At 37.1% G+C, this 19,471-nt stretch overlaps 2 protein-coding genes across 2 annotated transcripts in view; one reads left to right on the top strand and one right to left on the bottom strand.

The window, feature by feature from the left end:
* Positions 1–2,759: 2,759 nt before the first annotated feature.
* On the bottom strand, positions 2,760–7,661 carry LOC110832107 (LIRP-like). Its single transcript, XM_022068809.2, has 3 exons — positions 7,510–7,661; positions 5,038–5,269; positions 2,760–3,834 (listed from the first exon to the last, which is right to left on the bottom strand). The coding sequence occupies exons 2-3, from the start codon at positions 5,267–5,269 to the stop codon at positions 3,620–3,622; spliced, it is 447 nt and encodes a 148-aa protein (XP_021924501.1). The 5' UTR covers positions 7,510–7,661; the 3' UTR covers positions 2,760–3,619.
* A 17-nt stretch (positions 7,662–7,678) lies between these two features.
* LOC110832105 (uncharacterized) overlaps positions 7,679–19,471 on the top strand; it is a 255,978-nt gene continuing 244,185 nt past the window's right edge. The window contains exon 1 of the mRNA XM_022068803.2: positions 7,679–7,963. The gene's annotated coding sequence lies outside the window, so the exon portion shown is untranslated. The remainder of the gene's footprint in view (positions 7,964–19,471) is intronic.

The following is a 19,471-nucleotide window of genomic DNA, read 5'->3' as shown; positions in this document are numbered from 1 at the left end:
TTAACTTGGGGGAAAAAGCCAGGGGTTTTACACCTGGTTGCTTATCTCGAAACTATGATACGCATTCAAGAGTAAACGTTTAACCGTCTCGACGGCTGGCGTCTGTAGGGCCTCCTCTTCTCCCACGCGTCTGTCCCCATATTTGTTCTTGTAACACAATGGTGAAAACATGGCGTGTTATAAGATGCCACATGGGGGAACAGCCCCTCCCTGAATATTATCGAGGAAGGGAACAAGAGATGAAAGTGGGAAGATACAGTATACAAAGATCTAACGAAACCACATAAAAGTATCAAAACATTCCACGGTCAGAGAACCTCCAAATCGTTCACACGAAGAGAGTCGAGCTTCGTTCGTTAAAGGTTATTACATGGCTGTAATAATTTTAATCTGTCCAATTCTTATATCAGTTATATTAGATTTTATCTAATATTCAAACCGGAAGACAATAGTTAATCAGTTTAATGGAGAAGCATCCCTAAGAACCGATAATCGCTTATCTTGGCAACCCGAATGGTTGTTGACGTGTTTACAAGAATGTGCCGCTGGATTTAATCCTGACTTAGCTGAATAGAGTCTCATCCTCACACACTATTTCCCTGAGGTCCACTTTAATATTTTTACTAAAAGTTTGTATTAATTTTCCGCCTTCTGTGCATGTGCTACATGTTCATCCCATCTGACTATCCCCTATTTGATTACCCTCATGGAATATTCTCCTTCCCCTGCTATGCACTTTTTCGCTCGTATGTGCAATGTCCTCAGCACTCAGGTCTCGAATAACTTCACTTTTTTATAGTCATATAACCCACACGTTAAATTAGTCATTGCAAAATGTTTTGAAAATAATGGTCGCAAGAATTTTCCGAATTTAAGTTGTTCTAACCTTCGTAATTTAATTTCCTATTACCGTTCAAAAGTATTTCAACTTTAAGACATTTTTAGGTGTATTAGCTAGTTTTAGTAAGACAGCAGCAACCAAACATTTTCGTTTGTAGCTGCCTTCGGACAATTACATACCTCTGTTACTGATTTTTAGGTTAAGTACATCATATGAATTTCTCGGGTTACATGGCGTTGAATTAAATGGAAACATCGTGAATACTGAATTTGTAATAATTTGGAATGAAACAGTTAACCTGCTGTAAAACTGAGTAAACTCAAGATAAATTTTAGCCGAAATAAGCGACTTTTAGCTTCCCAAGGACTCTGCTGCGTTGAATTATTCGTTCAATACCAAGCAGATTGACGAAATGTAACTTAGTGTAAGGCGTTGCGTATTTAGGAATCTTATGTTCCATGTTACGGACACATTAATAATACGAGGGTCGCTCATTAAGTAATGCCCCACATTTTTTTCCTCAGAATATATTTATTCAAGATGGCTGAAATTTAGTGACAATATAAATCAATGTTTCCTTTACACATACTATTTTTCCACATAGTCCCCATCAACTTGTACAGTTTTACGCCAGCGTGGAACAAGTGCATGCATGCCTTGCCGGTACCAGCTCTTGTCCTGTGCACGTAGCCATTTCCTCACTGCTTGAATTACGCTCTCGTCATCTTCAAACCTTGTTCCGCGGATAGCATCTTTGAGTGGCCCAAAGAGATGGAAGTCGGAGGGTGGATGGGGCAGCACCGTCCAACCCAATTTGGTGATTTCTTCCCGGGTGCATTGTCGTGCAGGAGCAAAATTTCTGCTGGATGCTTGTGAGGCTGAACTCGTCAGAAACGCTTCTTGAGGGTTTTCAGGATCCTGATGTACGCGTCTGAATTGATGGTCGCACACATCCACAAGAATGACCCCATCACTGTCCCAAAAGCCAGTCATCATGACTTTCCCGGCGGAGGGAGTTGTCTTGAATTTCTTCTTTCTCGGTGATTGAGGATGATGCCACTCCATTGACTGCCTTTTTGTCTCCGGCTCAAAGTGGTGTATCCAGGTTTCGTCACCTGTAATGATCCGGGACAGAAAGACCTCTCCCTCAGCATCAAAACGCTCCAACAATTCAGAAGAAATCGTTTTCCTTTGAATCCTGTGGTCTGCTGTGAGACTTCGTGGAACCCATCTTGCGCACACCTTTGAATATGCGAGAGCCCGGATAATTGCAATCACACTTCCATTGCTGACTGAAAGCTGTTGGGCCAATTGTCGAGTTGTGATGCGCCGATCCTCACGAATAATGGCATCCGCGCGGTTCAACATGTCTGGAGTGATGGCTGTGGCAGGACGCCCAGAGCGCGGCAGATCATGGAGCTCGGTTTCTTCACTTCCTGAAGCTTTAACTCTCTTAGCCCAGCGACCAACAGTGCTCCTATCGACTGCACAGCTTCCATACACAGCACACAAACGTTTATGAATGTTCACCACCGTTTCTTTTTCAGCAAAAAAGAATTCAATTACAGCTCGTTGCTTGTAACGAGAGTCGTTCACAGACGCCATTTTAACAGTTCACTACAGCTCCGCCATCGGTTGGAATAATTTGAAACTCCGTACACGAACGCGAGAAACATCAAATCTCAAGCATGTAAAAGTACACTTTTCTATCTTCATTATTGGCTGAGAAAAAAAATGTGGGGCATTATTTAATGAGCGACCCTCGTAGAAGTGCTGTTTCAGGGGGAAATAGGATTCGGTCATAAAGATGAATTAATGTATATGCACAAGCTCCGTATGTTGGCTATGAACTGTGCTTACTTTGCGTTAAGTCAGTTCCTCAACCTTTTCAAAAAGGTCATTTAAATAAAATACAGCGTTTTGATGCTGGTGCAGTTTTATTGTAAATATGTAATTGGCACAACAGTTTGAACACAAGACATAATTAACATTATAATACAGTAATCTTAAAAAGGGTGTCCAAGAATATCATAATAAACTTTATACATATTTAACAGACTTTAAAATTTTTAAATATTTTGAATTTCCGTTTTATCCGTTCATCGTAAATAAGTCACCTTTAAATTTTCAAGGGACTAAATTTCTCACGCTTTTTTATCAACGAACTGTTTTACAAATATTAGTGTTACACGTTCTTGTTGTCATACGGGTACCAGGCCTATCCCTTTCAGTGAATGAACCGAATTTCATATAGAAAATTTCTCTCTACGTGATCAAACAAGAATTTCCATGTTTCTATAGATAAAACTTGAACTTTATAGAGTGAACATTAGATTTTTAAATAAATGAAATAAATATGGTACGGTATTCGAATACTTATCGTTCAGTGTTCGTTATACAGTGTGTGGTATGTGTTACAAGTATATGACGTTCGGCTGTTTGTGTGTCGTTTGTTTTTAGAGTACAGCGTGTTACAATTGCAGATATTCCAACATACCTACTGTAATATAATTTGAACATAACGCAATATTAAAAAAAATCTTTACAAAGTCCAACATCATATTGCGTTTTCAGGCCTACGCAGTTTTTTTACCTGACGGAATAACACAGATCACTTTGCTTTTAGCAGAACATCGAGACGACACATGATTTACCTAAATAGTGGAAAATGTCGAAAAATAACATACAGTTAGGCATTTCTTAATTATAAGTGGATCATAAATATACATATAGGCTTGGACATCCCTAATTCCATTAATACACCATCGCCAGTTAAGGCTACTGCACGGGTGAACAATACTCTGTTAATTCACTCAATGTACAACCTTTATATATGCAACATTCTTCGACAATGCCACCATTGTTCCTCTTTGGTCTCCTCCGGAATAACTTGTTCAGTAAGACGCTGGATACTGAACGGGGTCGGAACGGGTAATGTAGGTCTGCAAAGTCATCCACATCTTCCGCCTGGCTCCAAAAATCGTAGTCATGATCTAAAAATAAAATTCATGCACTTATTTGCCAGCTCTGGAAATAATAACCCCCCCCCCTTTTATGTTGTTAAAATCGCCAGTTGCATCGAATAAGAGCATGTACTATAAGTGTTACCAACATTGAGAATCGTGGTCGGATACTTGGCAGTCTTCCTTCGTAAATGGGATGTCTTGAATTCGAATTTTGACTAATAGGTTAAGATATCCTGTAGTTATTGTGTTTCATTGAGTCGTTTGTTATCAGGTATATTCTTAGGTAATAAAATAGCTTACAGTAGACCATGAGTCACGTTCCAGGACCTTCTCAACTCATTATTCAGAGCCATTCGAGCATTTGACGCTAAAATATTCAGTTGGAAAAGAGTCGTTAAATAGACTGAAGCAAACAACCAGTAGGACTTGATGCATTTAACGCCAAGACATGTAGCCTGTAGTTTACACACACAAGTGATTTATCAGTTATCAAGTTGAGATATACTTTGGTAAAATAACAGCTTGTGGAATTTCTCAAACGGCTTAATTTTAAGGAAACTGAGCTTGAAAGGGGTAGACAGTACAGTCTGTTGGCATGCTGTTCATTTATGATCGCACGGAGATCAGTTACTGGTGTGTCGTAATCAGCTGCACGACTGAGTTAACAGACTGACAGACGTTAATGGGGCAGGGTTCGTTTGGCATCGCCAAATGAAAGCATTTCATGGCATTTGTATCGAGTGACAGAGGCTGTCGCTTTAACATTCTTTCTGAAAGCAAAAACACCATCTCTGGACGTACAAAAACTAGTTAACATACATGAGAACTTCCCCGTTTTATTTAAACAATGGCTTAATTTAAATGAGGCAGATTTTAATTTTTTTAATAGAAGTTTTAGAAAATTAACTTAACAGTTTAAAGTAAGATAAATTCATTAAAATACCTCCGTAACGTGAGGAAATACAGGACTCGAATTTAGACAGTTTGAGTCACCAGTTTTTTTTACAAATTACTGTATCGCGAAGTGCTTCTGAAGAAACCTACGAAGACGGTAGAGGCGTTTTATGGATTTCTTTGGTTCCTCCAGGCGAATGCTGTGATAATAATCTGAAATAGGTTAATCCTGCTCCCACAATCTTCTCCTCATTTCGTAGTGTTTAGGAAGCGGCGCCAAGTAACCGATAGTTAATAGAATGCAGTCAAGTATCCAAACAACCAGTCATACTGTACCTCCATACAACTTCGGTTCACCGTAGAAGTCCACATCTCTTCTTTTCCTGTCGTAATCTATGCCGTTGTAATGGCCTTGGCACAGGAATTTCAGAATGTTGGCGAGGTTTCTACCACAGTACCTATGTGCCTCTCTTTTCTCTACAAATTTTGGAGTGGTCGATGGATTATCAGTTAGTGCGCACACACAGATCATGCTAATTAGCATCGCACGTAAACACAGTCTCCACATCTGAAACAGTAGTGGCCGTATTACGCCTAATAATAGACAGGAATGCAATCTAAAAATGCAAAAAGTAATTTACAAACTGTTCTTATTTTATAGTTATGAAATGTAGGTTGTTATTTTGAGGCTAGAGAAAATTACATATACTTAAAAACAAAACCCAAAATATAATGAAACACATCAGTTTCTGTAACCTGTAGTAAGTCTCTCATTTACATCATGGAAATTGCGCTGCATATCGAGACAAGCGAGGTCTAATTCAGTACCAAAACCACTGCGTTAAAAAAATTCTAGTTATTACTTGATGGTATTACGGGGAATGAACCCAGATCGGTGCAATTTAAATGTAGCCACTTCTACACCGAACAAAAGATTACAACTCTGGCTAGACGTTTTCAGCAATGCTGCAGCACAAAACACAGATAATACATGTTATTTACAGTGTGTTCGTTTTTAATTTCAGTATTTAAAACTAAGTTCAGCTCCGAGAGAGATTAAACGGAGGATTTAGAGTATTAAAAAATAGTAACAATCGCAGTTTATTTGCCACGCTTATTTCGGTTTGAAAATTGCAACTGACTCCACATAGTTCGGTCTGTAGAAACAAAAGTGCTTATACATTTTAACGGAAACTGTAAACAGCGGTCAGTCTCTGGAGTCCGAGCCGAAGATCGACAGGAAATATTAAAAGTCTGAATTCAGCAACTTAACAATGCGCGATTCACTGCCATGTGGATGAAAATGTAAACCAGCAAGTCACTTCACCGCAGATGATGCCTGTCACTTCTTGGACACGTGATTCCCTTATGTTGATCGCTGTGCATAACCTAGGATACTTTACGGTCACTAGGCCGTTATCCAACTCATGGCACAGATTGTACGGTTAGCGAAACAAAATAAAATAGTATCCGTAAACAGATCATCAATTACTTAAATGGTTCGCAATAATACTTGCAGATTTGAGTTACTAAAATGGTCGAGAAAGTCTTTTCTCTTATGATTAATTACAGTTTTCACAAAACCTTGTCATAGAATCATATACCGGGCCAGTTTAATCCAATCCACACTTTTGGACCCCATTTATGTAAAATCGTTTCTAATATTCTTTCCACGCTTCAGTTTTGCAAATAGTCTGTTCCCACGAGATATTCCGGCGAAGATTTTAAACGAATATTTCGTATAAGTCTTGCGTGCTACATGTTCCCTCCATGTTACCGTCCTTGATTTAATCAGCAGACAAATATGAACATAAAGCTCACATAATTTTCCAGAACGGGTTATTACACAAAAGATTTGTACACATGGGAACATTTGACAAACTGCAAGCAAAACATATGAAAGTTTTCCTCGAAGTCCAAGCCGATTCAAATACAGTATGGGGAAACTGGAATAGCATGAGTGTTTTTTACGTAACAAGAATTAACATCCCCCCCACGAAGATTGTCTATTATATGCACTGAGGTGCGTATAAATGTGGGCCTATAGCATATATTTTAGGATATAAAATACGTATACTAATAACATGAGAACGAGTACGAATGGAAAAATAACAGCGTCTAGAAATATTTATGTAAAACAAACATGGAAACATTTTCACTCATGACCCTATTAAAACAAGGCGAATGGAAATCATTTTTGTAAATATACTTTTTTATATGAATCGAATTGTTGAGAAAAGTAATGAACTGCATAGAGGCATGAATGATTTTCCTATGTAATCAAATGCATGTCTTGTCGAAATATGTTACTGTTGAAGTTTTAGGTTTTCATTAATCCATATTTTATGTAATGAAAACTATTTTTTCACGAACCATTTGTGTGAAAACTGAGAAGTATAAGTGAGATACTTGTAAAATACGCTTTGTGTTGGGCAAATACGGACAAAAATTAAATTCCTCGGTGTACGTTTACACAATATTCCTAATACTGAATTTTACTGAACTGCGTTTTAGTTAATTTTGGTTTAAAGGTGTTCGACGAAGACGTTGTCATTAAATTGAAGCAGATCTTTAGAATAGCTCGGAAATTAAATATACTGACAAAAATACACGAGATTTACGTTATTATTTTTTAATATGTCCTTACTCATCCTGCGAACAACTTATAACAATTGCGTCAATATAAATTTCTTAAAATTTCTTAGTTTCTGTTTAAATGAATTTTGAAGTTTATACAAGTACGGATTTACTAATAAATAATCAGCAAGTAGTCGTATTATACTACCACATCTTGGAATGCAAACTTACTCTGTTCAGTACTTGTTCCCTTACGTCGATCCTAAAGAATACTGTTCCGATGAACCGGCCTGCCTCTTCTTTATATAGGTAGAGGTGAGTTCCCTGTCAACTTTCAACTGAAGGTTTTTACTCCCGACTTTCCCCATTGGTAGGTAGTCAACCAAGAGAAAACATTTAGTGCTCTCGACGGCTGTCGTATGGGGAGGATTTTTCTTCGTCTTTAATTTTTTAATCCCTCTTTAGTATTTAACCATTACTGACATGAGCCGAATAGGAAGTGTCAGCTAGTTTTCCATTTATTTCATTTGACGGTGTTATTTGCTAACGTTCGTAAAATTTTCATTATTCCTCCCTCTTAAAGACATTTTGTATGTTTATATGTTATTATGACCTGAATCAGTGGTTCGCGGACTGGATTGTCTAACAACTGTCAGCCAGCCTGTCCAGTTCATTTTACAAATAGGTAAGGTACAGATCGCTTATTTGCAGCATGAACATTAATTCCTGTATATATGGCAAGATTTCATTTAAATTATGATTACTGTATCAACTTAATAATTTAATTAAAATGTGTCGACTTATGAATAATTTGTTTAGTAAGGATTTGTAGGCAACCGTCTGAGGATATATTCGAAGTTTTCACTGAGCCAAAACAAGGAGATATCGTATTTTCAGCTGCTTTTCGACTTTGGGCTAGAATCAAAATCAGAAAATACGTAGAGAATCGGGAAGGGCTGGAATTTAATGGATTAGCCTAAGTTAGACATAAAAAAGAGAAAGTTTGAAATATTTCGGTCATATAATGAGAAATAGTGATAGATACGGGCTGCTTCAGCTGATAATCTAGGGGAAAATTTTCGGAAAGAGGGGACATGGCAGGCCAAGAATCTCCTGGCTTCAGAACCTAAAAACTTGTTTCTCGATGTCCACTGGAGGTCTGTTTCAAGTAGCAGGCAGTAAAGCTGAAATTGCTATGCTGATCACCAACATGTGTTTTCACACAGCAAATTTATGTCATCAGCGTATAAAAGAAATTGATGTGTCTTATTTACTTCCAATCTTTCTTTGCTTTCTTGAACCTTCTTAATGACGTATTCTAAAGCCAAGTTTAAAAACAAAGTTATGAAGCATCTTGTTGCAGACCATTCTGAACAGGAAAAGCATCAGACTTGTATTTACCTGTACGGACCTTTCCATAGAATTTGTTTAAATATTGTACATTTTAATTATGGATATACCTAACTCATTGAAAATATTATGTAATATTTGACTACTGAGTAATTTTGAGTACATTTTGTGAAATTTCCTCCCCACTTTACATTAGCTAGGTCGTTATCATTATTTTTTATCATTATTTAACGGACGAATCCCGTTTTGATCATTATCGACCCAGTATATGCTCTGCTTGACACGTTGATCAAACAGACCTATCAGTTCTGTAAATAAATTGGTAATTGTACGGTACGTAGGAATTTGTGCTTGATGTAAAATGTTGACCTCATTAAGATCTTTGTGTGAGACAGTTTTGGCACATGACACATACTTAATGAAATAAGAGTGAATTCAATTTGTGTCGCTATGAAATATAATTTATGTATTATTAATCAGCTTCGTCAACAACACAATTCATTATCTACTATGTGCGGCTTGGCATTTACTCGCATGCGGTTCTTTAACTCTATAATAATCGAGTTACATTTGCAACACACTAACAATTACACCAAAGAAGGATGCAGAATTACAAACTAATACACTTGAAGAATACTCTAATCAGAAACTCAAACACTGATGTCATGGAGGAGCATATTCGAGCAGGAATGTGTCCCTCTAAGTCGTTTAGCCTACTGGTTCACTCAGCCTGTTTTATATTACAAGATCTCTTCTACCAATTCACCTGATTTTCAGAAACTCATACTAAACTTGAACGTAAAATTAACTTGAAACACTACTGCGCTAAAGGTCACGTTCTTCCGCAGTTCCACAAAGGTCAATGAGCTCTTCATTCCATCAGACTAATGCAGCAAAACGTATCCCATCCGTTTCCAGAAGTACGGAGCGCACAGCTGTCTCTCTTCCTTCAGAATCTCCTCTGTTCTTAGCGGACAAAAAAATTTCTCTGCTTAAAAGAAAAGCATGAAACCGGCCTACACTTCCATATATAAGTCAGGCATGCAAAGGGTACGCCAGCGTTAAGTGCGGACTGTCATAAATATAGTTTCGTTTCGAACGTGATGTGTTTTATGCGATCTTTGCACAAAAAGTTCTTATCTGGATACAAAAATAACTAGAGGAATTTCGTAAAAAAAATTTATTATGTGTTTAGAAAAGACATTCGTTATTGGAATTTAACTTTGACTCGTATCCGTTAAACTTGAAGAACAGGGGACACTTGCAGGTTCCTGTGAACACGGCATTGAAATTTTTGTACTGTAATGTTTATTGATTAGCTAAGCGACTACCAGCAATTTGGCTTAGTCATCGTTTAAACGTACCCCTCACTTTACATGGAGTTCAAATGAAATATTAATTTTATTAAAAAAGAAATATGTTTCATCGTACGGAATTTAGGTAATTACGTAAATTAAATATGTTATTAAGATGTACAACTTTTATTTGGAAAGTTCTAAATATTTAGTGAAATTCAGAGGAAATAATGTGACTATTCGGTGTGGTACCTATAGTGTAATTAGCTTTGCTACGGTAGACACGTATCTGCAATGAATGGGCATCAACAACTGTGAAGTATGAAATACACACAGAATTAATTTTAAAAATATTGTGCCCTCCAGACTGGAGTAATACTTTTTCTCTTAATCGTGAATTCGCATTTCAGTCAAGTAGAATTTAAAACATTTAACTGACTACTTCTAGCAAAATGAACCCGTATTAATTACCAACTTCATGGGAAGCTAATAGTTCTTCAGTTAGACAAGAAGTTACCATCCATATATGGAACCCGCCACTGGTTGTCCTTATCCCGAATGAGATAAATCTAGGTCACATCCCCACGCCCTGCTTAGTTCCAGAGACAAGTGTCTGGTTCTTCTGAACACGGTAATGAACTGCGGGCTTCATAAAGGGCGTGAATGTCAATAACTGGATGTGCAACTGCTAGTTTTGCAAGAAGTTTTTATGAAGTTAGTTAACTTTATTTTCCCATATTCTCGGAATGCTAGGAAAAAAATACAACTTGACGATTTTTCTGCCGGAGTAATTTTAGTAAAAGAAATGTTAAATTGTAGTTTTCGGCTGTCTCTATGACTCATTCGACGTTACAAAAGATATTTTGAATTTACCTGAAAAATATATTGCAGATACATTATCATATCTATTCTTTACAAACTTACGCTCTCGAAATGCCTGTTGCTTTAGCAGCTTCGCTTGTAACCCAGCTTCGATATTCTTGCTTTCAATAAAGTTAAACGCATTTAAAGCAGTCTGTTGTTCTTTGTCTCCACGCACTTGTCACTATTAAATGTAAATGTTTACAAAACCAGAATTTGCTCTGTGTAGCAAGCAGCACGCACTTCACGTCACCACATTGATAGACAAAACATAAAACCGTTTCGGAACGCACTATGTTGATATATGAGAAAATTATGCCGTGTGCAACAAACGCAGGCTGGAGTGTATAGTGAGCAGGGCAGTGCTGAAGAAAAAGGACATTATTATTATTAAAGTAAAACATAAAGCTTTCGCTTGAAAGATTAAATTAAGACGCGTTTTCCTTATTGTCTTATACAAGAAACTAAACTACATCACAATCCAGTGTGAGGAATTAGAAACAGAAAATTGTATCATAATAAATAAGAAAAAAGAATGTTATTTATTAGATGAATTTTGCTGTAAAGCGGGTATATTAATTGTATGGGTGGAGCCGATGAAAATAAAATCTCACTAGACAACATACTACAGTCTAAAGGCTGGATGTCCTATAGTATAATTTTTTTTTGGCAATGAAATTAGAAGTATCGAATAAATTTGATCACAAATGCTGAGGTTTCTTTATCCACTTTATAATATAACATAACATTATTTAAATGTATTAATAATTAAACAAGTTACTAATACCAATTAAATTTCATAGTAATCTTTCTAAAATAAGTTATACACACTCTTTTCTGTTTAAATGTCGAGGAATGTATGTCAAGCCATAGTATTTAATATCGGTGCTTACTCGTCTGTTACAATTATGTCGGTATTGGAGATATAACCGAATATGTTACGACCGAAATAACTTATTTGTTTGTAGGATTTTAGGTTTTCACGGAGGTGAATCTGAAGATTTCCGTCTTCTGGGTTGTAGCCTGGTAGAAGTTTACCGACGTTTCAGAGGTCATACTGCCTCCGTCATCAGGGCGATGAAACGTCGGTAAACTTCTACCAGGCTACACGGCACAACAACCCAGAAGACAGCCATCTTCAAGTTATTTGTTTCATTGAGTTTATCATCCTTCAATAAATTTACCGCGTTGAATTTTCCTCACATATTATCACCATGTGTCTACAGATGGGAACCCAGAGTCCATAGTCTGCAGTGTTACAAATTTGACGCCACAAAATATTTATGCTTCTGTAGTCAGTGCCACGGTGGTCTAGGGGTTAGAGCGCTGGCCTTGTAATCCTGGGGTCTTGGGTTCGATTCCCGGCGGTGCCCGAATTTATAACTTGTGTTGGGCAAAGCCGTGGTCTAGGCAACACGGAGTTTTCCTCCGGGGGCTTCCCCGGTTTCTCCGTGGCATCCCAACAATTACTCCATTCACACACAGACGAAGGCAATGGCAAACTACTTCTGGATCATCTGCCAAGAACGTATATGAACAGGTCCCAGTCCGAGAAAAGGATGGAAGGATCCTGTTCATATGGACCTGTCGTCAGACAGAACACTAAATAAATAAATAAATAAGTCAGTGTTGTGCTTACCTTGATGGTATTTTGTAGCCTTTCGATGCAATTCAAATGTTTGATATTTGAATTCAGTAACGAGTAACTCAACCCAAAGGTGGGGGGGAGGAAACTGAACAACCTACGCGTGGAACTAATTAAAATATAAACTTCTACAATAATTTATTTACCGTCTTTACACAAACTTAAAAATGTTGTTAAAATTACTTAAAATTATAACATTTTTTCATTAGATACTAGATCTTGTTACATTTTACATTTGACGACATGTTTCGATGTTATCTTATCATCATCAGGTCTATCAATTAAAATCTGTTGCACTTCTTGCTCTGCGTATATTGATTTGTTTTATTTGTTTGATTTTTTAAGTTCCTTCCATTAAATTTGAAGGCTGTGCCCGGATGCTTTAAATCGGGTTGTATGTGATGTGTTGTGTCCGATATTACGGGCCGATTTAAAGCATCCGGGCACAGCCTTCAAATTTAATGGAAGGAACTTAAAAAATCAAACAAATAAAACAAATCAATATACGCAGAGCAAGAAGTGCAACAGATTTTAATTGATAGACCTGATGATGATAAGATAACATCGAAACATGTCGTCAAATGTAAAATGTAACAAGATCTAGTATCTAATGAAAAAATGTTATAATTTTAAGTAATTTTAACAACATTTTTAAGTTTGTGTAAAGACGGTAAATAAATTATTGTATTAATAAACACAAACATGACGCAATTAAGATATAAATTAAAAAAAAAATAATAATAAAAAGTAAACTTATAGTACTACTTATCTTCTGTTATTGTTTTACCTTCTCTTACCTCATATTTTTCAGATGCAATCGGGAAGGTATTTAGTAGCACACTGGGTTGCAGCAGTAATTAAAAAAATTGCACGCTCGACCTATCTCTGCCTTGACTTGCTTTTAAAATCAACGTATACAGTACAGGAACATGGTTACATGAGTCGGTGGCACTGAATTTAGAATAGAAGTTTATTAATATATTTACTTCTGTTGGAATGATACTTTTCCTACAGCGGTCCGTGAACTTTAGACCAGTGGCAGTATAGGAATCGTCTGGAGAATTACATCACGCTGTTGACACGTCCACAGGAGGCATTCAACCAACATTCACACAGAAATACTGCATATTTAACGATCTGAAGCTATTGTACTTAAGGCGCCCAAAATTATGAATGGAAACAAAATTCACATGTGATGTAACTAGTTAACTACATTCTGTTCATGACGCTGGGTCTTTTATCAGCAACCAAAAATTTCTCTGCTAATTAAAAAAAAATTCCCTTGTATATTGAAACCAAAGATTTGAGTTCATCGCCGTATACACAGAAGTCTGCCATTGGACCCTGTCTAAACTAGTCCAATCCAATTCTGTACGTCAGAGTCGCTCAAGCTGCCCCTTCCTTTGAGTTTTTAAACAAAAATTCTGTACGAATTTCGCATTAGCCCACGAATACTCCGTGCCTAGTCAGTTAATTTAATCCTTCTTCTTGATTTCATCACCCGAAGTCTGTTTCGAACTCCTTATAAACTCGGCAATAAACCCTCGGGCTTCTTAATTAAGTATTACAAACATGGCGACCGTGCAAGCTTGTGAAGTGGATCTACAGCTGTCATTATTCAATGCAAGTCAATAATTATATCCATCATGCATGGCGTTTCTTTTAAAATTAATAGTTATTTGTCTACTTAAGATATTTTATTCATTTATTGGAGGACCCGAGTGTGCATTACTGTGTTCAAAAATTATTGGACCATGTCGTGAGCCAGTTGAGTCCCGTCCACGCTCTCACATCTAGTTCCCTGAAATCTAATATCCAATGTAGATGTGGCTCCCCCAAGCCATTTCTTTCCTTGAGATATTTCGACAAAAATTTCGTAGTAATTTCTCATTTATCACAAGCATGTCCCGCCTATTTTATCCTCTTTGATTTTATCACTCTAATAATATTAGATGGATACATGTTATAAAAAACCACGTTAGGTAATTTCCTCCATTATCTTATTTCATCTCCAGGTCTTTATGTCTAAATATTCTCCTAAACACTTTTTTCTTAAAAGTTCACAATCTGTGTTACTCCGCCAGGGTGAGAGATAGAGTTACAGTCCCGTGGGAGAACAAGTGTGGAAACCTCTTTTTTCATAATTTGTTTGATTAATTTAACAAAATCGCAAGAACAAAGCCTGACTAACTGTATTAAAACCCGAATTTGAGACGGATACACTAATTATCTTGTTCGGTAAAGTGAAGGCAGCTCTCTTGTTATTGTCGCCTGAGGTTTGGCTTATTTTCATAAGCTAAAGGTGAGAAAATAGCTTAAAGGTACATCACACGTAATTCAGCTGTCACTTGACATCATTTCGCTGTGGCTGGTCTTGTGAGTCGAAACTATGCAAAAGTGAATTAAGTCAGTTATCGTTAAGACAGTTAAATTACAGTATAATTCATACTTTGAAAGGTATAAGCGATAGAATGCGAAATGTAAAGCACACACTAACCTAATGACAAACTCTCTCCGACGTGATACTCTTAAATAAACGAGGCTGTGAAAACTCAGTCATTGTCGTACAAACGCCACATTTAATGTGAGGGAAATATTATTACCAAAATTGCGTTAGGTTATAATTATGTGCTGTTTTGTAAGTTTAGAATCCGATTTTTTGTTTAAAATGTTGACACTCACGTAAATAAACGAAGCTATCTCGACTTTAAAACGACCCATCGTATGTAGCATCCGTTATGTCATATCGTTAAAAGGTTGAGGTGGGAAAAAATGTGCCAGTTGTTTATAAGGGTGTAAGATGTGGTCTTTTACCTTGGGGGGAAGGGGGGAATACGTGAATCACAGGGAACATTTTTGAATTTAAAATGTTAAGGAAAATATGTGGATCTAGAGAGTAGAACATAACGTTAAGGCTTCGTGATGTGTACACCTCATGTACTATCCATACAGCAATTAACTGAAGAGAGTCTCATTTGTTCGAATATGCATCTTTTAAAGGGGAAACAAGAAATGTGTACATATTTTTTGTGGTCCTCATTCCTTACCATTTTCCTTTTCCTTTATCCACGAGGTATTATGTAACTGCAGTAGCACTTGTAAAACAATATTCTGCCATCTAGCGTCGTTATTGAGAACTTGATCAGTCATTTATAACATACACGTCATAACAGTATCCTATTATATACATATATAATATGATAATGTTTATGAACATAATATTACTCAGGTTGTAACGCTATAGAATTTTGGCTGGGTTACCAGTTATATTGACTGAGGTGTCTCATGATCTTAGTCTCTCCAGGTGACTACAGAGATAGTGCCTGAGTAGACTACGATAACTTCATTTCAAATACTTAGCTATTTATTATTCATCATCGTCTTTCCATCTTATTCTGTGCTGTATAACCTCTGGATTTGTAATACAGATGCTAAATAACCTAAGAATTAATCCATAATTTCTTCTTACGACTATTTTAAGTATCAGTAAGTAGTACATAAAAAGTCAACTATTAAGTATTTTTACCCAGCAAACTCCCATGAAATATTTCTCGTAACTCCCTTCCCCAAGTGATTCGCCACCCACAGTTTGGTAACCACTTACCTGGCTTAAGAGATAGTCCACTTACGATTCAAGCCTCGCTATTGTAATTACATGCGACCTACAGAAATTGGTGTCGTGATTATAACACGTGGGGTGGAGTGGGGGCGTGGTGCCATATAATCTTATAATATCCACCTCGTCGATTCAATTTGTTCACACTCTGCAGCACACTCTAGCGTGTTCTTTCTGGCCTAGGAGACAGCGGCTGAGTTCATTATTAAAATGTAGCCGTTATCCAAGAGGGAGCACTGTACAGGCTTTGTTTTATGACGGGAGGTTGTGGGAGGAACCGCAGACACACACAATTGCCAGAGGGCGCCCATCATCGTGTTGTACAAATATGCTATTTTGTGGTGACCTCTGACCTGCGCGAGAGACACAGGGATCTACGAGTACAGGAAGCAGACCGGAAAGGCTTGATGTGAGGCAGTGACAGCATAACTATGGATCTGTTTTAAAACTTCTGTCATCAACAAACTGACCTACATACGGGTTGAGAACTATATCCATGAGAGTGGTCTCGACTAAGTTTCTTGCCAGCCAAAACTTTGCCACCTCCATAAAATAAATGTACTGTATTATCTTTCGGCGACGGAATTCCGTAAAGAGTTGAGTACAATTTTTTTCATGCAGGGGAGTTAGTTTAAGCGGTATCGCAACCCTCGAAATGTACCAGCTTCGACTTTCGGAACAGGCACTAGTTAACTCGATTAAGATTTCCTTAGTTCTGTGGGAGATTCGTGTAAATCAGAAGTTATATTTAGCTGGTATGGACCGACAACGCCTGACAACCATTAATGTAATCTCCCATATTATAATTAATATACTATAATATAATTTCATTGAGTAGTTTCAGATATGACAATTGTGGACAAGAAAAGACTTCCTGATGTTACGTTAATTTTTGATACGTTTTACATAAAACACATGAAAAACTACAAATTTAGTTTGCAGAAACATCTCTGTGAATGTCGTTTATGTTATCAAGGCCATTTAAATTAAACCATCATAACAAGGCGTCGTTAAAGAGCAACGGAAATTGCAGCATATTTTAAGAAAACCACTCATGCCGCCTTTTATAAGATTTCTTACAATGACCATGGGTATGCTGTTCTCATTAATGCATCCAATTATTAACAGTGATGATTTAACGAGCGGTGACCGATGTGAATGGTTGGTTTAGGCGGCCACGTTCGGGCCCATTGAACTCAACGCTGCATTTCCTGCGGTGATCATCTTTAGTAAGTACAGTCGCTTTTCTGTAGCAAAGACTGCTTAGAACGATATCCAATGAGAACATTATTTTCCCGTTTTATACCAATTTTGCGCAACCAAGAAGTTACTCGATATATCGGTGGACCACGCTGAATTCATACAGATATAAAATTCAACCCGATACGTCGTATCGATTTATCGATATCAACTGGCAAACCTAATCGGCATATGGAGATCATTCAAACACGGATATGAAATCGAAACAAGCTTTAGCAAATATTATTAAGAGCAATAGCTTGATTCTGGTGGTAGTGAAAAATTCCGATTTTTTTTATTATTTTTTGATCTGAAGTTTGAGGCCAATATCCAATCAGTACTGGGGTTCATTCCTCGCGGATGAAGTTGTCGGGTGTGAAAATAACGACTCACACTATCTAGTGTTAAGGTTAAGAATGCGTGAAGCTATCCCTCCACTACACCATACGTATGTACGGCGTAGTGCTCAGTTGAACACCAGAGACTGCTTAGTTAAATAGTAGGGACAGCCTTTATATTTTATTCCAGCTTAAACATTTTACATCTAAACGGAATCATATGTCGTGTACCTACTAAACTTTATAGCAAAATATAATTTTTAGGCTTGAAATTGGAAGTCGCAGTTTTAGAAATTTGTGTGAAAACCGCTGTAGATCGCGTAATAATGCATTCCTCGTGCTGAATGAGAATCTGTGACCCAAAATCGCGCATTAACATAGTAGTTAACAGGACACGAAATGCTAATTCCAATTTTTGTAACAGAAGGATCACAGCCAAGCTGGCGACGACTGTACAGTAACAGCAGCAATTTGTGAGAGACAAAGTAGGCATAATCGTGAATGTAAATTGCGGCTAGCTGTGCGCTGAAGTCATTCAGTGTTAACAGGAATCAGCAGCAATAATTTAACTGGCTATAAATATATGGCATAAGTAGCTAAAAAGCTTCCGGGCAGTTTTCAGGTATTTTCAATTGAAGCCGTGCTAGGACGGCAACTTCTTCACTATAATTGTTGTGCGTATAGCCGAAACATTAAATTGCAGGCGTTTGTCTGATTGAAAAACACGTCTTCAACACAGCGCATCCAGGGAGCGACGGATTATATTGAACCGAGTCAAATAATTTTTTTATTCTTTTGAGCTTAAAAGTAAATTTTAATGCAGAAGTGGGTTTACACCTCATTGCACAATTTCCAACCGGATTTATTTACTTTTAATCAAAGATCTTCTTTCAGGCAAATGATAGTCTTCAATATTGTGAAGGTCGTATATATCAGTGGTATTCAACCTTTTTTGTTCGCTTATCCCCAGATATAATTTCTCTTCAACTTTGTACCTCCAAAGTTGTTGGTGTATAATTCAAGTTATACATAGTATATAATCTACATCTAAAATAAATTAAATAAATTACATTACTGATTATTCAGTGTTATCATAAAATAATTTTTTTTTTTTAAATTTCACGTACCCCCTAAGATGTTTTCGCGAACCCCCGGGGGTACGCGTACCCCAGGTTGAAAACCACTGGTATATATTATGAAGCAGCTCACTTGACGCACGCCGCGATGTTTATTTAATCAGAACCGCTCATTTTACACCTATTAATTTATATTTTGGCTGTATTATCAGTATTTTAATCTCTTGAAAGATATCCCACTATACGCCATGTAGGCGCTTGGGGGGTGTGGTAGTATATAGCTCCTACTCATTCTTAACTTCGACACAAGATAGGGGTTAGTGCAGATATTATGCAATGATAACATGCTAACATGAATATAGTCTAAGTAGCATTGCGAAGGTTTTTAAACAGACAAAAATGGTTGGTTGCCTGTTCATTTAATTAATGGAGAATAAAACAGAATAGTTCTCTAAAGGTTTGTGACAGTAGTCGATTCATTATACCAACATGTTTTTGACACTGTCTACTGTCCGAGTTGTGTTTGAAATACACATTTTGGGATTTGGCTCTTCTGCCATTTTCAAGTGACTGACCTGTAATTATACTTAGATCAGTGGTAACAACTGGGAAGTTATGGATAGTAAGGCATCTTTCTGGTATAGCGGTTAGTGTGGTAGACTAATATTAAGAAATTTCTGTGTTCAACTCTAACCACGGCACGTACTTTTATAATAAAAATTCTGCCAGTACAATGACAACCAGTCACCTGAAAATGGGAGGAAACTCGACTA

The sequence above is a fragment of the Zootermopsis nevadensis genome, unplaced genomic scaffold (assembly GCF_977971745.1).
Source record: "Zootermopsis nevadensis isolate Lab colony 2312 unplaced genomic scaffold, Znev_1.0 Znev_ptg000022l, whole genome shotgun sequence".
NCBI classification, from domain to species: domain Eukaryota; kingdom Metazoa; phylum Arthropoda; class Insecta; order Blattodea; family Termopsidae; genus Zootermopsis; species Zootermopsis nevadensis.
Note: the sequence above shows the minus strand (reverse complement) of the source record. Positions and strands in the feature narration are given on the sequence as shown.

Bases quoted from the DNA above. Each gene is read 5' to 3' on its own strand.
- LOC110832107 (XM_022068809.2), bottom strand. From the start codon at position 5,269: ATGTGGAGACTGTGTTTACGTGCGATGCTAATTAGCATGATCTGTGTG. The intron at 3,835-5,037 runs GTACAGTATGAC...TTTTATTTTTAG, and splicing joins TGAACCGAAGTTGTATGGAG to ATCATGACTACGATTTTTGG.